General features: G+C 41.0%; 1 protein-coding gene across 2 annotated transcripts in view; it reads left to right on the top strand.

Moving 5' to 3' along the window:
• The window catches only part of LOC128697534 (myosin heavy chain, muscle), a 36,009-nt gene that overhangs the window by 5,045 nt on the left and 8,547 nt on the right, over nucleotides 1-22,417 (top strand). The window contains exons 4-13 of one of the 2 annotated variants that reach the window (XM_053789301.2): nucleotides 5,513-5,615; nucleotides 6,453-6,542; nucleotides 8,832-8,994; nucleotides 12,222-12,325; nucleotides 15,285-15,422; nucleotides 15,539-15,808; nucleotides 15,971-16,141; nucleotides 16,238-16,568; nucleotides 17,113-17,165; nucleotides 21,933-22,020. In XM_053789301.2, the coding sequence (XP_053645276.2) occupies nucleotides 5,513-5,615; nucleotides 6,453-6,542; nucleotides 8,832-8,994; nucleotides 12,222-12,325; nucleotides 15,285-15,422; nucleotides 15,539-15,808; nucleotides 15,971-16,141; nucleotides 16,238-16,568; nucleotides 17,113-17,165; nucleotides 21,933-22,020 (1,511 nt within the window). Of the gene's footprint in view, nucleotides 1-5,512; nucleotides 5,616-6,452; nucleotides 6,543-8,831; nucleotides 8,995-12,221; nucleotides 12,326-15,284; nucleotides 15,423-15,538; nucleotides 15,809-15,970; nucleotides 16,142-16,237; nucleotides 16,569-17,112; nucleotides 17,166-21,932; nucleotides 22,021-22,417 lie in introns of those variants that run through there. The other variant, XM_070093994.1, reaches the window with a different exon arrangement.

The raw sequence follows: 22,417 nt of genomic DNA on the forward strand, positions 1-22,417 counted from the left end.
TCACACATCCCCACATACAAACATCACACATCCCCACCTACAAACATCACACATCCCCACCTAAAAACATCACACATCCCCACCTACAAACATCACACATCCCGACCTACAAACATCGATCACATCCCCACCTACATACATCACACATCCCCACATACAAACATCACACATCCCCACCTACAAACATCACACATCCCCACCTACAAACATCACACATCCTCACATACAAACATCACACATCCCCACCTACAAACATCACATCCCCACCTACAAACATCACACATCCCCACCTACAAACATCACACATCCCCATCTACAAACATCACACATCCCCATCTACAAACATCACACATCCCCACATACAAACATCACACATCCCCACATACAAACATCACACATCCCCACCTACAAACATCACACATCCCCACCTACAAACATCACACATCCCCATCTACAAACATCACACATCCCCATCTACAAACATCACACATTCCCACATACAAACATCACACATCCCCACATACAAACATCACACATCCCCACCTACAAACATCACACATCCCCACCTACAAACATCACACATCCCCACCTACAAACATCACACATCCCCATCTACAAACATCACACATCCTCATCTACAAACATCACATCCCCACATACAAACATCACACATCCCCACCAACAAACATCGCACATCCCCACATACAAACATCACACATTCCCACATACAAACATCACACATCCCCACCTACAAACATCACACATCCCCACCTACAAACATCACACATCCCCACCTACAAACATCACACATCCCCATCTACAAACATCACACACCCCCACCTACAAACATCACACATCCCCACCTACAAACATCACACATCCCCACCTACAAACATCACACATCCCCACCTACAAACATCACACATCCCCACCTACAAACATCACACATCCCCACCTACAAACATCACACATCCCCACCTACAAACATCACACATCCCCATCTACAAACATCACACATCCGCACCTAGAAACATCACACATCACACATCCCCACTTAGAAACATACAAACAAACATCACACATCCCCATCTACAAACATCACACATCCCCACCTACAAACATCACACATCCCCACCTACAAACATCACACATCCTCACCTACAAACATCACACATCCCGACCTACAAACATCACACATCCCCACCTACAAACATCACACATCCCCACCTACAAACATCACACATCCCCATCTACAAACATCACACATCCCCATCTACAAACATCACACATCCGCACCTAGAAACATCACACATCCCCACCTAGAAACATCACACATCCCCACTTAGAAACATCATACATCCCCATGTACAAACATCACACATCCCCATCTACAAACATCACACATCCCCACCTACAAACATCACACATCCCCACATACAAACATCACACATCCCCACATACAAACATCACACATCCCCACCTACAAGCATCACACATCCCCACCTACAAACATAACTCAGTGGTGTTTATGTCAGGCAGTACTGCAGCACTCACTAAGTCTTAGAAAATATGTCTGCTCGATCATCTCACGAAGAACATTCACTTCGCCCTAGCTGATAAAATATAACCTAACAACATTCTGTGGCATCTTCATACATGTTTGCCATCAATGTTTACACTCAGCATTTGTATAAATGTTTGCCATCAATACTTAAACTCACCATTTTCTCTTGTTACTTTCCTTTCGTTTTCTGTTGAATATAACCGCGTACTTGCATATTCTGGTAAGGTAAGTAAGTTTATTAAGGTACATATCTAATATAAAACAAATGAAGTTTAAGCTTTAGGGCCCCTAATCCCGGAGGGGCCCCAGAAGCCATTTTAGTCCACATTGTTTAAAAATTTTGGGTCTACTATATGAGAAAGTTTTTTTAAAAGTAGTAATATTATTAATATAGTGTAATTAAGTACAATGTAAAAGTTAACATAAAAATTAAAAGAGTATTAAAATATGATGTAGGCTTAGCTGATGCTGGAGTTTTGAGACTCTATGACCGCGGGTTCAATCCCGGCCGGGGGTATGGTTTATGGATCCCATAACAGTTCAAGCTTCAGGGACCCCATAACAGTTCAAGCTTCAGGGACCCCATAACAGTTCAAGCTTCAGGGATCCTATAACAGTTCAAGCTTCAGGGACTGCATAACAGTTCAAGCTTTAGGGCCCTCATAACAGTTCAAGCTTCAGGGACCCCATAACAGTTCAAGCTTCAGGGACCCATAATAGTTCAAGCTTCAGGGACCCCATAACAGTTCAAGCTTCAGGGACCCCATAACAGTTCAAGCTTCAGGGACCCCATAACAGTTCAAGCTTCAGGGACCCCATAACAGTTCAAGCTTCAGGGACCCCATAACAGTTCAAGCTTCAGGGACCCCATAACAGTTCAAGCTTCAGGGACCCCATAACAGTTCAAGCTTCAGGGACTGCATAACAGTTCAAGCTTTAGGGCCCTCATAAGAGTTCAAGCTTCAGGGACCCCATAACAGTTCAAGTTTCAGGGACCCATAATAGTTCAAGCTTCAGGGACCCCATAACAGTTCAAGCTTTAGGGACCCCATAACAGTTCAAGCTTCAGGGACCCCATAACAGTTCAAGCTTCAATCACTGCATAACAGTTCAAGCTTCAGGGCCCTCATAACAGTTCAAGCTTCAGGGACCCCATAACAGTTTAAGCTTCAGGGACCCATAATAGTTCAAGCTTCAGGGACCCCATAACAGTTCAAGCTTCAGGGACCCCATAACAGTTCAAGCTTCAGGGACCCAATAACAGTTCAAGCTTCAAGGACCCCATAACAGTTCAAGCTTCAGGGATCCCATAACAGTTCAAGCTTCAGGGACCCCATAACAGTTCAAGCTTCAGGGATCCCATAACAGTTCAAGCTTCAGGGACCCCATAACAGTTCAAGCTTCAGGGATCCCATAACAGTTCAAGCTTCAGGGATCCCATAACAGTTCAAGCTTCAGGGACCCCATAACAGTTCAAGCTTCAGGGACCCCATAACAGTTCAAGCTTCAAGGATCCCATAACAGTTCAAGCTTCAGGGATCCCATAACAGTTCAAGCTTCAGGGATCCCATAACAGTTCAAGCTTCAGGGACCCCATAACAGTTCAAGCTTCAGGGACCCCATAACAGTTCAAGCTTCAGGGATCCCATAACAGTTCAAGCTTCAGGGACCCCATAACAGTTCAAGCTTCAAGAACCCCATAACAGTTCAAGCTTCAGGGACCCCATAACAGTTCAAGTTTCAGGGACCCATAATAGTTCAAGCTTCAGGGACCCCATAACAGTTCAAGCTTCAATCACTGCATAACAGTTCAAGCTTCAGGGCCCTCATAACAGTTCAAGCTTCAGGGACCCCATAACAGTTTAAGCTTCAGGGACCCATAATAGTTCAAGCTTCAGGGACCCCATAACAGTTCAAGCTTCAGGGACCCCATAGCAGTTCAAGCTTCAGGGACCCAATAACAGTTCAAGCTTCAAGGACCCCATAACAGTTCAAGCTTCAGGGATCCCATAACAGTTCAAGCTTCAGGGACCCCATAACAGTTCAAGCTTCAGGGATCCCATAACAGTTCAAGCTTCAGGGACCCCATAACAGTTCAAGCTTCAGGGATCCCATAACAGTTCAAGCTTCAGGGATCCCATAACAGTTCAAGCTTCAGAGACCCCATAACAGTTCAAGCTTCAGGGACCCCATAACAGTTCAAGCTTCAAGAATCCCATAACAGTTCAAGCTTCAGGGATCCCATAACAGTTCAAGCTTCAGGGACCCCATAACAGTTCAAGCTTAATGGCCCGCATAACAGTTCAAGCTTCATGGACCCCATAACAGTTCAAGCTTCAGGGCCCCCATAACAGTTCAAGCTTCAAGGACACCATAGCAGTTCAAGCTTCAAGGACCCCATAACAGTTCAAGCTTCAGGAACCCCATAACAGTTCAAGCTTCAGAGCTCCCATAACAGTTCAAGCTTCAGGGACCCCTTAACAGTTCAAGCTTCAGGGGCCCCATAATAGTTTAAGCTTCAGGGCCCCCATAACAGTTCAAGCTTCAGGGACTGCATAACAGTTCAAGCTTCAGGGCCCTCATAACAGTTCAAGCTTCAGGGACCCCATAACAGTTCAAGCTTCAGGGACCCCATAACAGTTCAAGCTTCAGGGATCCCATAACAGTTCAAGCTTCAGGGACCCCATAACAGTTCAAGCTTTAGGGACCCCATAACAGTTCAAGCTTCAGGGGCCCCATAACAGTTCAAGCTTCAGGGACTGCATAACAGTTCAAGCTTCAGGGCCCTCATAACAGTTCAAGCTTCAGGGACTGCATAACAATTCAAGCTTCAGGGACCCAAAAATGTAGGTCAGCAGCTGTGTTCAGGTAGACTTTAGAAGAGTTACACATTATCGTAAAGATTAACCTGTATAAATTACCTTGGATAACCCAAGAAATTCAGATGAGATGACTTACTTCCTGTGGGGTTTTTGTAGCAAGGTTTTATTTAGTCATGATAAATAATTTATGTATTCTTTGAATCTTTTTTATTTTATTTAGGTAATTAAGTAGAATCTAACTTAGGATACACCAAAGTCTTTGCCTCCGTGACGCTACTTGGGAGTTTGTTCCATTCGTTTACAACTTTAGTGCCAAAGCAGAACTTTCTAATATTGTTTCTAAATCCAAATTTCTACATTTTGAATCTATTGCTGCAAGTCCTGTCTTAAATATTTTTCAATGCGCTGCTTATATCCCCCTTTATTCTTGTTTTCCATTTCTACACTTCGGTCATATTTCCCCTAATTCGACATCTTTTCACAGAATACAAGTTCCGCGCCTTCAGTTTCTATCTTCCCAGGAAAAGTTTCTAAGATGGAATCAACTTCGTCAACATTCTTTTAATACTTTCCAGCTGATGTATGTCCATCCTGTAACATGGCGATCAGAACTAAACAACTATAATCTGAAAGAAGTCTAACCAAAGATATATAGATGAACTATAACCTGAGGACATCTATTATTTATACTTCTTGATATGAAACCAAAAAATCTATTAGCTTTATTGCGAACATTTATGCATGGTTGTCTTGGTTTTAAGTTTCTGCTACGTTCTTCATTATTTTGCTTATAAGTGCACTAGTTATTTTCTGTTACTAGGCCTAGAACTTATCTGCATTGATCTGCATCTGCCACTTCTCTGACCACAACGTCAACCTATCCAAGCCATCCTGTAGTGTCCACACCAGAAATTATTTGATTGCTTAATTTAGTGTCATCGGTGAGCTTATGTCACTATTTATTCCCCCATTAATGTTGTTTAGATTGTGAGTATCAAGGGGTCCCAACATTGACTCAGAAATTATCAATGAAAACCACATAGGTAGTCTGAATGATAATTAATGTTGGAATTTAAAAATTAGTGTATTAAATGTAATCCCCAAAGGACATGCTTGCCCCCCACAGTGGTGAGTCTGGTGCTGGTAAGACTGAGAACACCAAGAAGGTACTCTCCTACTTCGCCAACGTCGGCGCCACCACCAAGAAGAAGGGAGAAGCTGAGAAGCCTGTAAGATAATAAATAACTTTTAACTACTATTCTCCCCCTCCTCTCCAAAAAAAAATCCAATATTATTTTTGCTCTTTAATAATATACACGGGATCCACCTCTGGGCGAAAGGGTAGGCAGGTACCTATAACCTCGGAGAAGTAAATGAAAAATTTAAAGGAAAAATTCTGAGATGTCTCTTAAGGCTCTTAATATTCTACTTCCACCATGCTATCTGTTATATATAACTATATATTCCTTTTTATTTAAAACGATTTACAAATTTTAAAAGATATATTGATAGCAGAGGCGTCTAAAATGCTGGGAGAAAGGGACTAGTAATCCATTCTCCTGTATAAAATACTAAATTTAAAAAGAAATCCTTTCGTTTTTATTTTTCGGTCACCCTGCCTCGGTGGGATAGGGCCGGTTTGTTGAAAAAAAAATATTGATAGTACAAGGATGTGATTAATATACAATCAAACGGTGGCCAATCAGATATGATTCCAGGAACGGGAGAATATATCCAGTCCTTAGGATCAAGAGGTCTTAACAAGCGTCATGTAGTGGATAGGCCTTGAGGATTGTGTAGTAGATAGGCCTTAATAGCTATCATGTAGAATAGATGATAAAGACATTGACAACATAGACAAAATGACATCCGTACAACAGGTTTTCCAAGCCTAATCAAGTACTGCTTTTGTTTCTATTATGTCAAACTTCAGTATTCCTATATAATCTGTTATGTGTCTAGAAACTAATAAATTAACGAGACAAAACTGCTAGATAAATAATGTTTGTATCTCTTATTTATGATGAAAACACTGGCTTAATCTGCTTTCTTTTTTTATCCGACAGAACTTGGAGGACCAGATTGTTCAGACCAACCCAGTGTTGGAGGCCTTCGGTAACGCCAAGACTGTTCGTAATGACAACTCTTCTCGCTTTGTAAGTACAAGAATCTTTTCATACAGTCCTATATTTAGGTTAAGAGCTGGTACCCAGCATCAGCTTATCTCAAAACCCAAGCATTATCTAAAGCATACTACCACCCTCCAAGGTGAAGAAAGAATGTCACAATACCATGACTGGAACAATACACAGATAACCCGAGCATTAGAGGATGAAGCTTATGACGACGTTTCGGTCCGACTCGGACCATTAACTAGTCACAATAGACGAGAAACAGCCACGTAGTTATGACCAGGTCAACATGGCAGCTCGTGTATGACCTCTTGTCCATGGCTTTCTCCACCCGGGAACTAAACTCGTTACTTATAATTACTCGTTACTTATAATTATTATCGTTACTTATAATTATTATTGGTATATATTTCCTAACAACTCTGGTTTCGTTAGTCACGTTGTCCTTTGCTATCAAGATGTTTTAAATAAATACGAATAAAATAATGCAGCTACTACATTTTAATAAGAAATGCAGTAATACTATCTAAATTTGTGATACAAAAAAGCTCTTTGGTCCAGAAACACAACGATGGTCTAGTTACCAGCTGTCTATATACACTACAAGATGTGTATCTTTCACTGAATATGTACATGAACTCTGAGACAAATTAACTTTAATGTTAGTGTTCGGTGGAACCTCTGGTCACGACCATAATTCGTTTCAGAACTGGTCGTGACCCGAACCTAATTTTCCCATTGGATTGTATGTAAATATGATTAATCCGTTCCAGACCCCTACGAACTGTATGTAAATATTGTTTTTTTTAAGGTTTTTAAGCCTCAAAATAGTTAATTATACCATAGAATGCAGTGTAATAGTAAACTAAATGTAAAAACCTTGAATAACACTGAGAAAGCCTTGAACAACAGAGAAAACTAACATTGCACGAGTCCGTCCTAGACCCGCAACACTTGTCGCTGGATGTAATCTTGTAATCGCGAAATCTTTCACGAAAGCTTCCGCAGCAGCAGCAGTGTCAGAACTAGCAGCCTCTCCACGCCTTACACTATGAATGCGACTTCTCTTACGAAAGCTTCCAAACTATCTTCTACTGGCTTTAAATTAATCACTTTCTGCACTCGTAGAAAGGTAATTCTGCCGTAAATCACTGTATTTCTTCCTGGCTTTCTCGCATATATACTCGCTTGCGCTATCACCTGCAAGTTGCTTCTTCAACCACACTAGCAACAGTTTCTCCACCTCTTCCAGCACTTGAGGCCTCTGCTTGGTTAACATCGTAACTCTCTTAGCAACATTAGCTGCTTTAATAGCCGCTCTCTGCTTCGAAATTGTCGAGATCGTAGACTTCGGCGTCTTGACCTCCGCAGCAAGATCGGTAACACACACACCATACTCATACTTTTTAAGAATTACCTTTTTCACTTCTGTTTCAGTTTTCTTCAAACCTTTCTTTTTAGTTACATTACCACTCTTCACTTGCTTAGAGACCATAGTTAATTGCAAAATAAAAAAAAAACACGAAATACAACAAAAGGAGTTCACAGAGTGAACGCCCGTCTGACCGAGACACTACAAGGTGGTGTGTACACAAACAACAGGAAGTGGGGGAAATTGGTGCCTGCGAAAAAATGGCGCTGAAAGTGGAAGTTGGCGCGGCTGTGTTTGTTCGGCACTCAATTATGTGTTCGTGACCAGATGCAAAAGTTTGGCGAATTTTTTGGTCGTGAACCGATTTGTTCATGCTCGGAAGTGTTCTTGACCAGAGGTTCCACTGTACTAGGTTTCTTCTTCGTTCCCCCTCAAGGGAGGTTCTTTGATACTAGTGAGGGGCTCTTGATCTAGGGAATTGGATCTGTGCTCCAGTTCCCTGAATTGAATCTGAATGCCTTCCATCCCCCCCACATGCGCTGTATAACCCTATGGGTTTAGCGCTTCCCTGTGATTAAAATAATAAAAATTCTTCTTCGTTTTCTACATCTAAATTTCACAGGGTCAGTGCTTGCCACTCAATCTGTCTTACCTTCATGATTTCATACTGGAAGAACAGGTAATACTTCACTAACTTTTGAACTAGCACAAAATATTCTTAGACCATTCTTAAATGTTGTGCTGATTGTTTCTTAAGTGTAGATGATGAATTGAATATTCCTTCAAGACTGTAGTTCAAACCAACATAACCTATTATTAATAATACAATATTTACAGACATAGCAGTAAGGAATACATATTTTTTAATTATGCCTCAAGAATTGTTTATCTCATTGTATATTGGTTCGAGATTCTAGCGATCCTCTGTTATCAACACACAGGGTAAGTTCATCCGTATCCACTTCCAACCCAACGGCAAGTTGGCCGGTGCTGACATTGAGGTCTACCTGCTGGAGAAGGCCCGTGTTATCTCCCAGCAGTCATTGGAACGCTCATACCACATCTTCTACGAGATGATGTCCGACCAGATCCCGATGATCAAACGTAAGTTTTCTCTGCAGAAGTCCGGTGTAGCCCTGGCGACCAGGTTTTATGTGATCTGGTGGGATTTTGGCATCCATGTTTGTTGTAATCCTGGACATCAGGTCTGGTCTTCACATCCAGGTCTGCTGAGGTCTTGATAACAGTCTTAGTGACTAAGGCTGCACTATCTCCACCAACTATATGTATATATATATATATATGTGTCGTGCCGAATATGTAAAACTGGTCAGTTAGCAAGAACTCATTTAAAATTAAGTCCTTTCTAAAATTTTCTCTTATACGTTTAAAGATATATTTTTTTCATTAATGTTAATGTAAAAATTTTTAATTTTGTACCAAAAGAATCTTAGAAAACTTACCTAACCTTATTATAACAAGAGCAATTTATTTTAGCCTAACCCAACTAAATATATTTTAGATTTGTTTACAGTAATTTAATACTAAACAAACACAGTGAAATGTATTTTTTTCGTTAGGTTCAGAATGATTTTGGCAAAATTATTGCATACAAAAATTTTCACTTGTCCTATATGGCAAGATGAGAGTTGCTATTTAAGCCAAGATCGCAAGTTCTGCTTATTCGGCACGACATATATATATATATATATATATATATATATATATATATATATATATATATATATATATATATATATATATATATATATATATATATATATATATATATATATATATATATATATATATATATTTATGTATATATATATATATATATATATATATATATATATATATATATATATATATATATATATATATATATATATATATATATATATATATATATATATATATATATATATATATATATATATACACATAACGAATACAGGATGTTTTTTTCTTCACCTAGCACATGTCACGTATCTTTCAGAAGTTTTATCTGATAAACAGAATATAAAAACATCAGTGACAGTATTTATGCTTATCATCTCAGTATTTACCAGTTTTTTAATTTATCTCTTCAAACAGGTGCAGTGTCTGATATGTGGAAGATGGCTAATGTAATTCCTATTTTTAAAACAGGGGACAAGTCGTTACCGTCAAATTACCGCCCAATAAGCCTGACCTCAATTGTAAGCAAATTACTAGAGTCAATTATAGCTGAGATTATAAGAAGCCATCTCGATAAGCATAGCTTGATTAATGATACTCAGCATGGATTCACAAGAGGCCGGTCTTGTCTAACAAATTTATTAACTTTCTTCAGTAAAGCCTTTGAGGCTGTTGACCACGATAAAGAATTTGATATTATTTACTTAGATTTTAGTAAGGCTTTTGATAGAGTTCCGCACCATAGACTGTTAAAGAAAGTGGCAGCTCATGGCATTGGGGGAAAAGTGCTCTCGTGGATCGAGTCATGGCTCACTGATAGGAAGCAGAGAGTGTCCATAAATGGGGTTAAATCCGAGTGGGGATCTGTAACAAGTGGCGTTCCACAGGGATCAGTCTTGGGCCCGTTGTTGTTTATAATATATATCAATGATCTTGATGAAGGAATTACTAGTGATATGAGCAAATTCGCCGATGACACAAAGATAGGTAGGATAATTGATTCAAACGTAGATGTTATGGAACTTCAGGAGGATTTAAACAAACTCTATTCTTGGTCAGAAAAGTGGCAGATGCAGTTCAATGTAGATAAATGCAAGGTTCTGAAGCTTGGGAGTGCCCATAACACTAGTACTTATAAGTTAAATGATGTAGAACTTAGCCATACAGATAGCGAAAAGGACTTGGGGGTTATGGTGAGCAGCAACCTTAAACCAAGACAGCAATGCCTAAGCGTACGTAATAAGGCAAATAGATTACTGGGATTTATATCAAGAAGTGTAAGCAACAGAAGTCCAGAGGTCATACTGCAGCTTTATACATCATTAGTAAGGCCTCACCTAGATTATGCAGCTCAGTTCTGGTCTCCATATTACAGAATGGACATAAATTCGTTAGAAAACATTCAGCGTAGGATGACTAAATTAATACATAGCATTAGAAATCTTCCTTATGAAGAAAGATTGAAGACTCATAAGTTACATTCACTTGTTAGACGAAGAATGAGGGGAGACCTGATCGAAGTGTATAAGTGGAAGATAGGTATTAATAAAGGGGATATTAATAAGGTCTTGAGGATATCTCTCCAAGAGAGAACCCGCAGTAATGGATTTAAATTAGATAAGTTTAGATTTAGAAAGGACATAGGAAAGTATTGGTTTGGAAATAGGGTAGTTGATGAGTGGAACAGTCTACCTAGTTGGGTTATTGAGGCTAGGACTTTGGGTAGTTTCAAATTTAGGTTGGATAAGTACATGAGTGGGAAGGGTTGGATTTGAGTGGGACTTTCACATCAGAGCTTATTTCTTGGGTGGCATTGAAAATTGGGTTGGGCAAATGTTTTGTTAGTGGGATGAATTGTAAAGGACCTGCCTAGTATGGGCCAACAGGCCTCCTGCAGTGTTCCTCCTTTCTTATGTTCTTATGAAACAGCAAGCTTGTCTTATTTGCGAATGGGATGTTGGCAACTGAAAACACTGGGCTGTGGCAGGCAGTATAAACTCTAAGAAAAGCAGATCCCGTCTCGCTGAAGTCTGGCCACCCTGACGTTAATACACAGGCTTAAGCCTGTAATAAATTGAGAATATTTTTACCACTTTTTTCAATGCCTAAAGTGGGTTTAACATATGGGCATGACAAATTTAAATGGCTCATGGAACTGTAATAACACGACTGCAAACGAACCACCGAACGGGTGGAGGGATTTAAAAAATAGTATATGAATTATGTAGTTTATCCTCAATTATTACATGTCACTGAAGTTCAGTGCGTTGTTATTGTGTGAAAATGACACATTTTTGCGTGAGCAAAATGAGAAATAATAATCCTTAGGATTCGAACAGCTGTCTGGGAATCTTATGTCACAGACCGGGTCGCGGGGGCGTTGACCCCCGGAACTGATCAAGGTCCCAGGACCGAAACGTTTTCTAATAAATATGTTATAGTGTTTGCTTACGTGTCTTTCTAAACCAACTAGTCGGTATTTATTACCAAGGTTTATACCACCCCCGGAACTCTCTCCAGGTCCAGGTAAACAGTGGCGCCAGTAGCCTCTTTAATTTCCTAAATCATTCATTTTGAGTTTTGTGACCACCAAATACACATCACTGCAAATTCTGAGCAACCTTCTTACAGTTTACTTCCCTCATCTACAGCCATGTGTTTCCTTAGCGACGATATCTACGATTATCACTACGTGTCTCAGGGCAAGGTCACCGTCCCTTCTATTGATGACGGCGAGGACATGCAGTTCTGTCATGTGAGTGGTGGAACCTCATGCAGTGGCGTGCAGAAGGGAGGGCCGAAGGAGCGGTGGCCCCAGGCATCACCAGACCTCTGCACGCCACTGTCCTCATGTGTGCAGTTCGAACCTCCCCTCAGCACCATCGATGGAGTATGGAACTCTTTATCGATGTGTCGTTTACTTATTTTGACGATTTTTTTTGAGACAATCGATAATCATCCCTCATCTTCTAAACGTGTTTCAAGTTTTTTGGTAGTCACTCATTTATAGTTGGCTCCCGCAGTCCAAAACTGAGAAAGAAACAGTCGGACTGACAATACTCGTTTTTTTAAGATGATTCCGCCCGATAAATGCAAAATCGTTTTATTCCAATATTAGTGAGGAAAAGATACAAGCGCTGAAGAAGCTCTGTGTAGAGCTCTATCAGGTCAATGACTTGATAAGTCATTGACTTCATGAAGCTCTACATAGAGCGAAACGTTGCCACAAGAAAAGCCAGCTCTACGCTTGTGTCTCTTCTTTTACAGATATCGATGATTCTTCTTCCATCTCTGTTGTTTTGTTTCTAAAATGCAGACTGTTATCCTATCATTTCAAAGGTGTCCAGTCAGCGGAGGTAACATGCTGACACAGCGCTTCAGGTCACTATGCTGATAGTGCACCAGGTCACCATTCTGACACTGCACTAGGCCACCATGCTGACACTGCACAAGGTCACCATGTTGACACAGTGCACCAGGTCACCATGCTGACACAGTGCACCAGGTCACCATGCTGACACTGCACCAGGTCACCATGTTGACACTGCACCAGGTCACCATGCTGATACTGCACCAGGTCACCATGCTGACAGTGCACCAGGACACCATGCTGATACAGTGCACCAGGCCACCATGCTGACACAGTGCACCAGGTCACCATGCTGACACTGCACCAGGTCACCATGTTGACACTGCACCAGGTCACCATGCTGACACCACCAGGTCACCATGCTGACACAGTGCACCAGGACACTATGCTGACACGACACAGTACACCAGGTCACCATGCTGACACAGTGCACCAGGTCACCATGCTGACACAGTGCACCAGGTCACCATGCTGACACAGTGCACCAGGTCACCATGCTGACACAGTACACCAGGTCACCATGCTGACACAGTGCACCAGGTCACCATGCTGACACAGTGCACCAGGTCACCATGCTGACACAGTGCACCAGGTCACCATGCTGACACAGTGCACCAGGTCACCATGCTGACACTGCACCAGGTCACCATGTTGACACTGCACCAGGTCACCATGCTGACACTGCACCAGGTCACCATGCTGACACAGTGCACCAGGACACCATGCTGACACAGTGCACCAGGTCACCATGCTGACACAGTGCACCAGGTCACCATGCTGACAGTGCACCAGGTCACCATGCTGACACAGTGCACCAGGCCACCATTCTGACACTGCACTAGGTCACCATTCTGACACTGCACTAGGTCACCATGCTGACACAGTACACCAGGTCACCATGCTGACACAGTGCACCAGGTCACCATGCTGACACAGTGCACCAGGTCACCATGCTGACACAATACATAGGTCACTTTCCTGACATGACAAGGAACAGACGTGACTTACCGAAACAATAAAATCCTATATAAAATACGAACGTATTTTTTTTTTTTTGGCGAGCCAAGTGAGCTGTGTGATTAACATTTTTTTAACATTAAATATAGTGATATTATTATATAACAATTTCAGTTGGATTTTATTTATATGAAAAAAATATATAATTCTTCGAAATTATTAGTTTCCTTAATTTACATTTATTTCCGATAAAGGTATTATACGATAATTTTTCTCTGGTAAATGTAGTCTCTAATTAATGCAATTATCGACTGGGTATCTATAATATATAAAAATATTTAATGAGATGCACTCAAAGGCTCAATTCTTCGTTACATTACCGAAGGAAACTAAGGGGTCCAGGATGGAAATTGACCACTAGTGAACCAGGAACACTAGGATTTCTTTTGGTAGGCTTAGCGTAGATAGTTAAAACCCTGTGGAGAGTGAGATGTGAAATAGAGCTGGGAGAAGAGAATGGAGGATTGATTAGAGAAGTTTCTTTACAGAGATAGAGTGAATATGAGAGCCAGAGTGACTATCAGAGCTAGAGTGAATATCAGAGCTAGAGTGAATATCAGAGCTAGAGTGAATATCAAAGCTAGAGTGAATAACAGAGCTTGGTGTAGTCGCAGGTAAGTTTAGAGGAAACTGGTCTTGGTTTTGGATTGAAAAGTCTCAATGTACTAGTGGAACCTTGAAAGACAAAGTTAAGAGTTTAATAACGAGTGGGAATAAATTAAGCACACAGTAACGATGCCACTTTGTGGGTGGTGGTGCCGCTTGTTTTAAATATTTTAGTTGTTTTATTTTGTAGGGAAACTGAACAGAATAGAAGCAAATGAAGAAACTCACTGCAAAATAAATGACTGTATACTGAATGTAAGTACAAGTTTGTTAAACTTAAATGTTCGAGAAGCAAAAATAAGACCTAGGAGTCCTACTGGAGTGTTGAACGTTCAAACTAAATCAAGTCCACACACACAGGACGCGACATTAATACCGCCACAGATGATTTATATCTACCAAACTACTTCTTTTACTGAAACTTACTGATATGATCATCATTATCTTGGTTTATTTGAGATAACAACTTCCTAGTTATTGGTATTTGACTTGCACTTTGATACTCAACATGGTGCTTCAATCCGGTGTTTGTAAGGACGTTGACCAAATACGGAGGAATCAGAGAACTGCTTCATGATACACAACCATCAGTACTGTATATGGCTTTGTTCACTTAGAATATAAATGCTAAAACCGGACGGGTCGTACAGCGCCTGGCCTTGTACAAAACAGCCAGCAGAACTCATATATAATTTTAATATTTGTCACCATCTCTCATTAGGACGCCTTCGATATCCTGGGTTTCAGCGCCACAGAGGTTGAGAATGTGTATAAGGTGACAGCCACCGTTATGCATATGGGTGAGATGAAGTTCAAGCAGAGAGGTCGGGAGGAGCAGGCCGAAGCTGACGGTACTGAGGTACTCTTGAGACCTTTAAGAAAGCTGTTTGAAACATTGTCGATTATATTACTGAAATTGTTTCAGACTTTAATGTTAGAAAATCTAAGGTTTTATGTATATTGTACCCATAATAGGTTGGGAAAAAAGTTGCGGAGTTGCTTGGTGTTGAAGGCGATGATTTGTACAAGAATATTACCAAGCCCAAGATCAAGGTCGGAGCTGAGTTCGTAGCCAAGGGCATGAACGTAAACCAGTGCAACTACTCCGTCGGTGCCCTGGCCAAGGGTCTCTTCGACCGTGTCTTTAAGTACCTGGTGGCCAAGTGTAACCAGACTCTGGAGACTGGCCAGAAACGTGCATCCTTTATTGGTGTGCTCGACATTGCTGGCTTCGAAATCTTCGATGTAAGTTATTTTGTAATTCCAGTAACAATGTATAATTATTTGGTTTTATATATAATCCTTATTATATGTTCAGCATAAAGTGGGTTTTTAAATCTTACTTTGGTTTTGGTTTTTAAAATCTTACTTTGGTTTTGGTTTTTGAAAGTCGAATTCAATTTTCAGTACAACGGCTTCGAGCAGATCTGCATCAACTTCTGTAACGAGAAGTTACAGCAGTTCTTCAACCATCACATGTTTGTGCTGGAGCAGGAAGAGTACAAGAAGGAAGGCATCAACTGGGCTTTCGTGGACTTCGGTATGGATCTGGCGGCTTGCATTGAACTCTTCGAGAAGGTAACACGTCACAATACACTTTTAGAGATCGTAATTTTTCCCTTTCCCAGTTTTTCTGTATTATTTAATTGATATTCAACTTCATTTATTTGACAGAAAATGGGTATTTTATCCATCCTGGAAGAAGAGTCTATGTTCCCCAAGGCTACTGACAAGTCCTTCCAGGAGAAGTTGAACGCTAATCATCTAGGCAAATCCCCAGTGTTTATCAAGCCCAAGCCACCCAAGCCTGGGCAGTGTGAAGGCCACTTCGCCATCGTTCACTACGCTGGTACTGTCACTTACAACTTGTCTGGCTGGCTGGAGAAGAACAAGGATCCCCTCAACGACACCGTCGTCGACCAGCTCAAGAAGTCAAACAACGAACTTGTCGTCACAATCTTCCTTGACCATCCCGGACAATCTGGTGGTGGTGACGCTAAAGGTGGTAAGTTATTAAAGAAGTTGGTTTGCATCATTTAACATAAACGATACGTTCATTGTCTATAAATTATTATGTGATAATTTACACCTATAATTTAAATTATTAGATTACTTTAGTCACAGAGTATAGCATTTATGCTTTGCTAATTAACATACATATTTCAGCCACAATCACATTTTTTTTCAGAAACGATAGTTGATATGTTTATATTATTCTTGTAGTTCATGCAGAAAGAAAATAATTTAAAAAAAAAAAACATTATCTCTCTTCTAAATATTATTTGTTCAAACTATTTTTATATATTATGTAGAACTAAACATGCCTTATGAATTACTGAAGAATAAAGTAAACAGTTGTATATTGTAATTTACTTGTAATTTAAACACTAAAGACGTATGAGTCAATACAAGTCAACAGTTGTAGATATCTCTAACAAGATGATGAATTAAGACACGTTTAACACTTGCCTATCTTAACCCAAGTGTTACACTTGGGTCTGACTCTCTGTAATATAACATTTATAATCAGTTTTCTTCGCTTCCTTCAGGAGGTCGTGGAGCCAAGTCTGGTTCCTTCAAGACCGTCTCATCTGGCTACAGGGTTGGTATATATCCTGCAGTATTTACGTTTTATGCTTTCTGTTTTTTTTTCAATATATATTAAAATTACTTCGAAATATTAATTTTTTTATACGCTGTTTTATGCCATAATTCACTTGTAAGTGAATGTTATACACTACACAAGGTTCACACTACGAAAAGTGTCTCACTTAATCTATATGCATGAAGTTTACCTAATCCTTATTTGATGATTTAAAGTATTACTAACGATGGTTTTAAGGTAGTTTGTGGTCTTGATGATCTTTGTGAAGCTAATATTATTTGAAGCTAAGAGTGTTCAACGTTTGAAGCTCACCGGAAGAAGCTTGCTAAGATAATCTGATAAAAAACATAATCGGGAATGGGCCATGTAAAATCGAACAGAGGCGCCTGCACATGCCAGTTGTCCCATCAATCTTCCCGCGGTTACACTTCATCATGACTGAAAATTGAAGCTGATTGGGTAAAGTGTTCAGAAATTACAAACGAAAGAATTTGGAAGAAATTAGCAGAAGATTGAAAATTGGTGCCTTCAACTCCTGCCTTCAACTACTACCTTCAACTCCTGCCTTCAACTCCTGCCTTCAACTACTACCTTCAACTCCTGCCTTCAACTACTACCTTCAACTACTACCTTCAACTCCTGCCTTCAACTCCTGCCTTCAACTACTACCTTCAACTACTACCTTCAACTACTACCTTCAACTCCTACCTTCAACTCCTACCTTCAACTCCTACCTTCAACTCCTACCTTCAACTCCTACCTTAAACTCCTACCTTCAACTCCTGCCTTCAACTCCTACCTTCAACTCCTGCCTTCAACTCCTACCTTCAACTCCTACCTTCAACTCCTACCTTCAACTCCTGCCTTCAACTACTACCTTCAACTCCTGCCTTCAACTCCTGCCTTCAACTCCTGCCTTCAACTACTACCTTCAACTCCTGCCTTCAACTACTACCTTCAACTCCTGCCTTCAACTACTACCTTCAACTCCTGCCTTCAACTACTACCTTCAACTCCTGCCTTCAACTACTACCTTCAACTCCTGCCTTCAACTCCTGCCTTCAACTCCTGCCTTCAACTCCTACCTTCAACTCCTACCTTCAACTCCTACCTTCAACTCCTACCTTCAACTCCTACCTTCAACTCCTACCTTCAACTCCTACCTTCAACTCCTACCTTAAACTCCTACCTTCAACTCCTGCCTTCAACTCCTACCTTCAACTCCTGCCTTCAACTTCTGCCTTCAACTCCTACCTTCAACTCCTACCTTCAACTCCTACCTTCAACTCCTGCCTTCAACTCCTGCCTTCAACTCCTACCTTCAACTCCTGCCTTTAACTCCTACCTTCAACTCCTACCTTCAACTCCTACCTTCAACTACTACCTTCAACTCCTACCTTCAACTCCTACCTTCAACTCCTACCTTCAACTCCTACCTTCAACTCCTACCTTCAACTACTACCTTCAACTCCTGCCTTCAACTTCTGCCTTCAACTCCTGCCTTCAACTCCTGCCTTCAACTCCTACCTTCAACTCCTACCTTCAACTCCTACCTTCAACTACTACCTTCAACTCCTGCCTTCAACTTCTGCCTTCAACTCCTGCCTTCAACTCCTACCTTCAACTACTACCTTCAACTCCTACCTTCAACTCCTGCCTTCAACTTCTGCCTTCAACTCCTACCTTCAACTCCTGCCTTCAACTCCTACCTTCAACTCCTACCTTCAACTCCTGCCTTCAACTCCTACCTTCAACTCCTACCTTCAACTCCTGCCTTCAACTCCTACCTTCAACTACTACCTTCAACTCCTACCTTCAACTACTACCTTCAACTCCTACCTTCAACTCCTACCTTCAACTACTACCTTCAACTCCTACCTTCAACTCCTTCCTTCAACTCCTACCTTCAACTCCTACCTTCAACTACTACCTTCAACTTCTACCTTCAACTCCTACCTTCAACTCCATCCTTCAACTACTACCTTCAACTCCTACCTTCAACTCCTACCTTCAACTCCTACCTTCAACTCCTACCTTCAACTCCTACCTTCAACTCCTACCTTCAACTCCTACCTTCAACTACTACCTTCAACTCTTACCTTCAACTACTACCTTCAACTCCTACCTTCAACTCCTGCCTTCAACTCCTACCTTCAACTACTACCTTCAACTCCTACCTTCAACTCCTACCTTCATCTCCTACCTTCAACTCCTACCTTCAACTCCTGCCTTCAACTCCTACCTTCAACTCCTACCTTCAACTCCTACCTTCAACTCCTACCTTCAACTCCTACCTTCAACTCCTGCCTTCAACTCCTACCTTCAACTCCTGCCTTCAACTCCTACCTTCAACTCCTACCTTCAACTCCTACCTTCAACTCCTACCTTCAACTCCTACCTTCAACTCCTGCCTTCAACTCCTACCTTCAACTCGTACCTTCAACTCCTACCTTCAACTCCTACCTTCAACTCCTGCCTTCAACTCCTACCTTCAACTCCTGCCTTCAACTACTACCTTCAACTCCTACCTTCAACTCCTACCTTCAACTACTACCTTCAACTCCTGCCTTCAACTACTACCTTCAACTCCTACCTTCAACTCCTACCTTCAACTCCTACCTTCAACTCCTACCTTCAACTCCTACCTTCAACTCCTACCTTCAACTCCTACCTTCAACTCCTACCTTCAACTCCTACCTTCAACTCCTACCTTCAACTCCTACCTTCAACTCCTACCTTCAACTCCTACCTTCAACTACTACCTTCAACTCCTACCTTCAACTCCTACCTTCAACTCCTACCTTCAACTCCTACCTTCAACTCCTACCTTCAACTCCTACCTTCAACTCCTACCTTCAACTCCTACCTTCAACTCCTACCTTCAACTCCTACCTTCAACTCCTACCTTCAACTCCTACCTTCAACTCCTACCTTCAACTCCTACCTTCAACTCCTACCTTCAACTCCTACCTTCAACTCCTACCTTCAACTCCTACCTTCAACTCCTACCTTCAACTCCTACCTTCAACTCCTACCTTCAACTCCTACCTTCAACTCCTACCTTCAACTCCTACCTTCAACTCCTACCTTCAACTACTACCTTCAACTCCTACCTTCAACTCCTACCTTCAACTCCTACCTTCAACTCCTACCTTCAACTACTACCTTCAACTACTACCTTCAACTCCTACCTTCAACTACTACCTTCAACTACTACCTTCAACTCCTGCCTTCAACTCCTACCTTCAACTCCTGCCTTCAACTCCTACCTTCAACTCCTACCTTCAACTACTACCTTCAACTCCTACCTTCAACTCCTACCTTCAACTCCTACCTTCAACTCCTACCTTCAACTCCTACCTTCAACTCCTACCTTCAACTCCTACCTTCAACTCCTACCTTCAACTCCTACCTTCAACTACTACCTTCAACTCCTACCTTCAACTCCTACCTTCAACTCCTACCTTCAACTCCTACCTTCAACTCCTGTTTAGCTTAAATTTGACAAGATGGAAATTTATTATATATTAATAATTTACCAAAGTTAAGGTCAAAGAAACAAAGTTTTCCATTCACTACAAGAAAGATCCTTACGTCATCGTAACTGTTAAAGTCAATGTATTTCTTATTAAAGATACTTTTTATAGGCAGATGTATAGTAGTGCAGTGGGAAATCCTCTGGTCCAATTCTGGAAATTTTTTTTTTAATAAAATAATTACTTTGAAACTGAATTATTAACACGGATTTTAATTCATGATCAAATTTGGTTGATATATGTAGAGGGTGACTTTCGTTTGTCCATAGAGACAACGTTTTCAGACCTCCTAAGCCAAATTAAATAATTTTAAACTTAACAAGAGATTTGAATACAATGGGCAATAGGTAATCGTCCTTACCTAGTAGTGGCCATACAGAGCATTACTTCCTAGGATCAAAAGGCCCTTCACTAGCATGAAGACATCTTCAACTGTAAGTAACCCTGAGGGTCTCACAGGACCAGCTCAACAACTTCATAAAAACACCGAACACTACACATAATTATTAACCCTGAGGTTCTCTCTCACAGGACCAGCTCAACAACTTCATAAAGACACCGAACACTACACATAATTATTAACCCTGAGGTTCTCTCTCACAGGACCAGCTCAACAACTTCATAAAGACACCGAACACTACACATAATTATTAACCCTGAGGTTCTCTCTCACAGGACCAGCTCAACAACTTCATAAAGACACCGAACACTACACATAATTATTAACCCTGAGGTTCTCTCTCACAGGACCAGCTCAACAACTTCATAAAGACACCGAACACTACACATAATTATTAACCCTGAGGTTCTCTCTCACAGGACCAGCTCAACAACTTCATAAAAACACCAAACACTACACATCATTATTCCCCTCAAGGAAGGCTCCTTGACGCTGGTGAGGGGCTCTTGATCTAGGGAATTGGATCTGTGCTCCAGTTGGATCTGTGCTCCAGTTCCCTGAATTAAGCCTGAATGCCTTCCATCCCCCCATAGGCGCTGTATAATCCTACGGGTTTAGTGCTTCCCCCTTGATTATAATAATAATAATACACATCATTATTAACCCTGAGGTTCTCTCTCACAGGACCAGCTCAACAACTTCATAAAGACACCGAACACTACACATAATTATTAACCCTGAGGTTCTCTCTCACAGGACCAGCTCAACAACTTCATAAAAATACCAAACACTACACATAATTATTAACCCTGAGGTTCTCTCTCACAGGACCAGCTCAACAACCTCATGAAGACCCTCAACGCCACTCATCCTCACTTCATCCGTTGCATCGTTCCCAACGAGACCAAATCTCCTGGTATGTTAAGTCAAATTATTATTGTTATATACACATGTAAGCACAGAACCACAATTTTTTTTTCACTAGGGATCGTATAACGCACAAAAATTCCTAGTTACTGCTAGATATTCCCTGGGAAGTAACTCTAGGCTTCTCTGACCAGAACGCCAGTTAAACTATTTAACTGTGTGGCAAAGACAAATCGAAGAATGGATTATTTATTGATCAAAATCTGGTACATCAAAAGAGTGCTGGTACCTCATTCTTTATTACAGTTACAGAATGAGAGTGAGAATTGTTTCTCTGGTGTTCCACAACACAGGATCCTGGATCACATACAGTGTTGGAATCTGTCAGCCTGATCTGGGAAGCTCCAGTAAGGCTGAAGAAGCTGGATTTGATTCAGGAGAAGGGA

Source organism: Cherax quadricarinatus, chromosome 44, assembly GCF_038502225.1.
Source record: "Cherax quadricarinatus isolate ZL_2023a chromosome 44, ASM3850222v1, whole genome shotgun sequence".
Lineage (NCBI taxonomy): Eukaryota > Metazoa > Arthropoda > Malacostraca > Decapoda > Parastacidae > Cherax > Cherax quadricarinatus.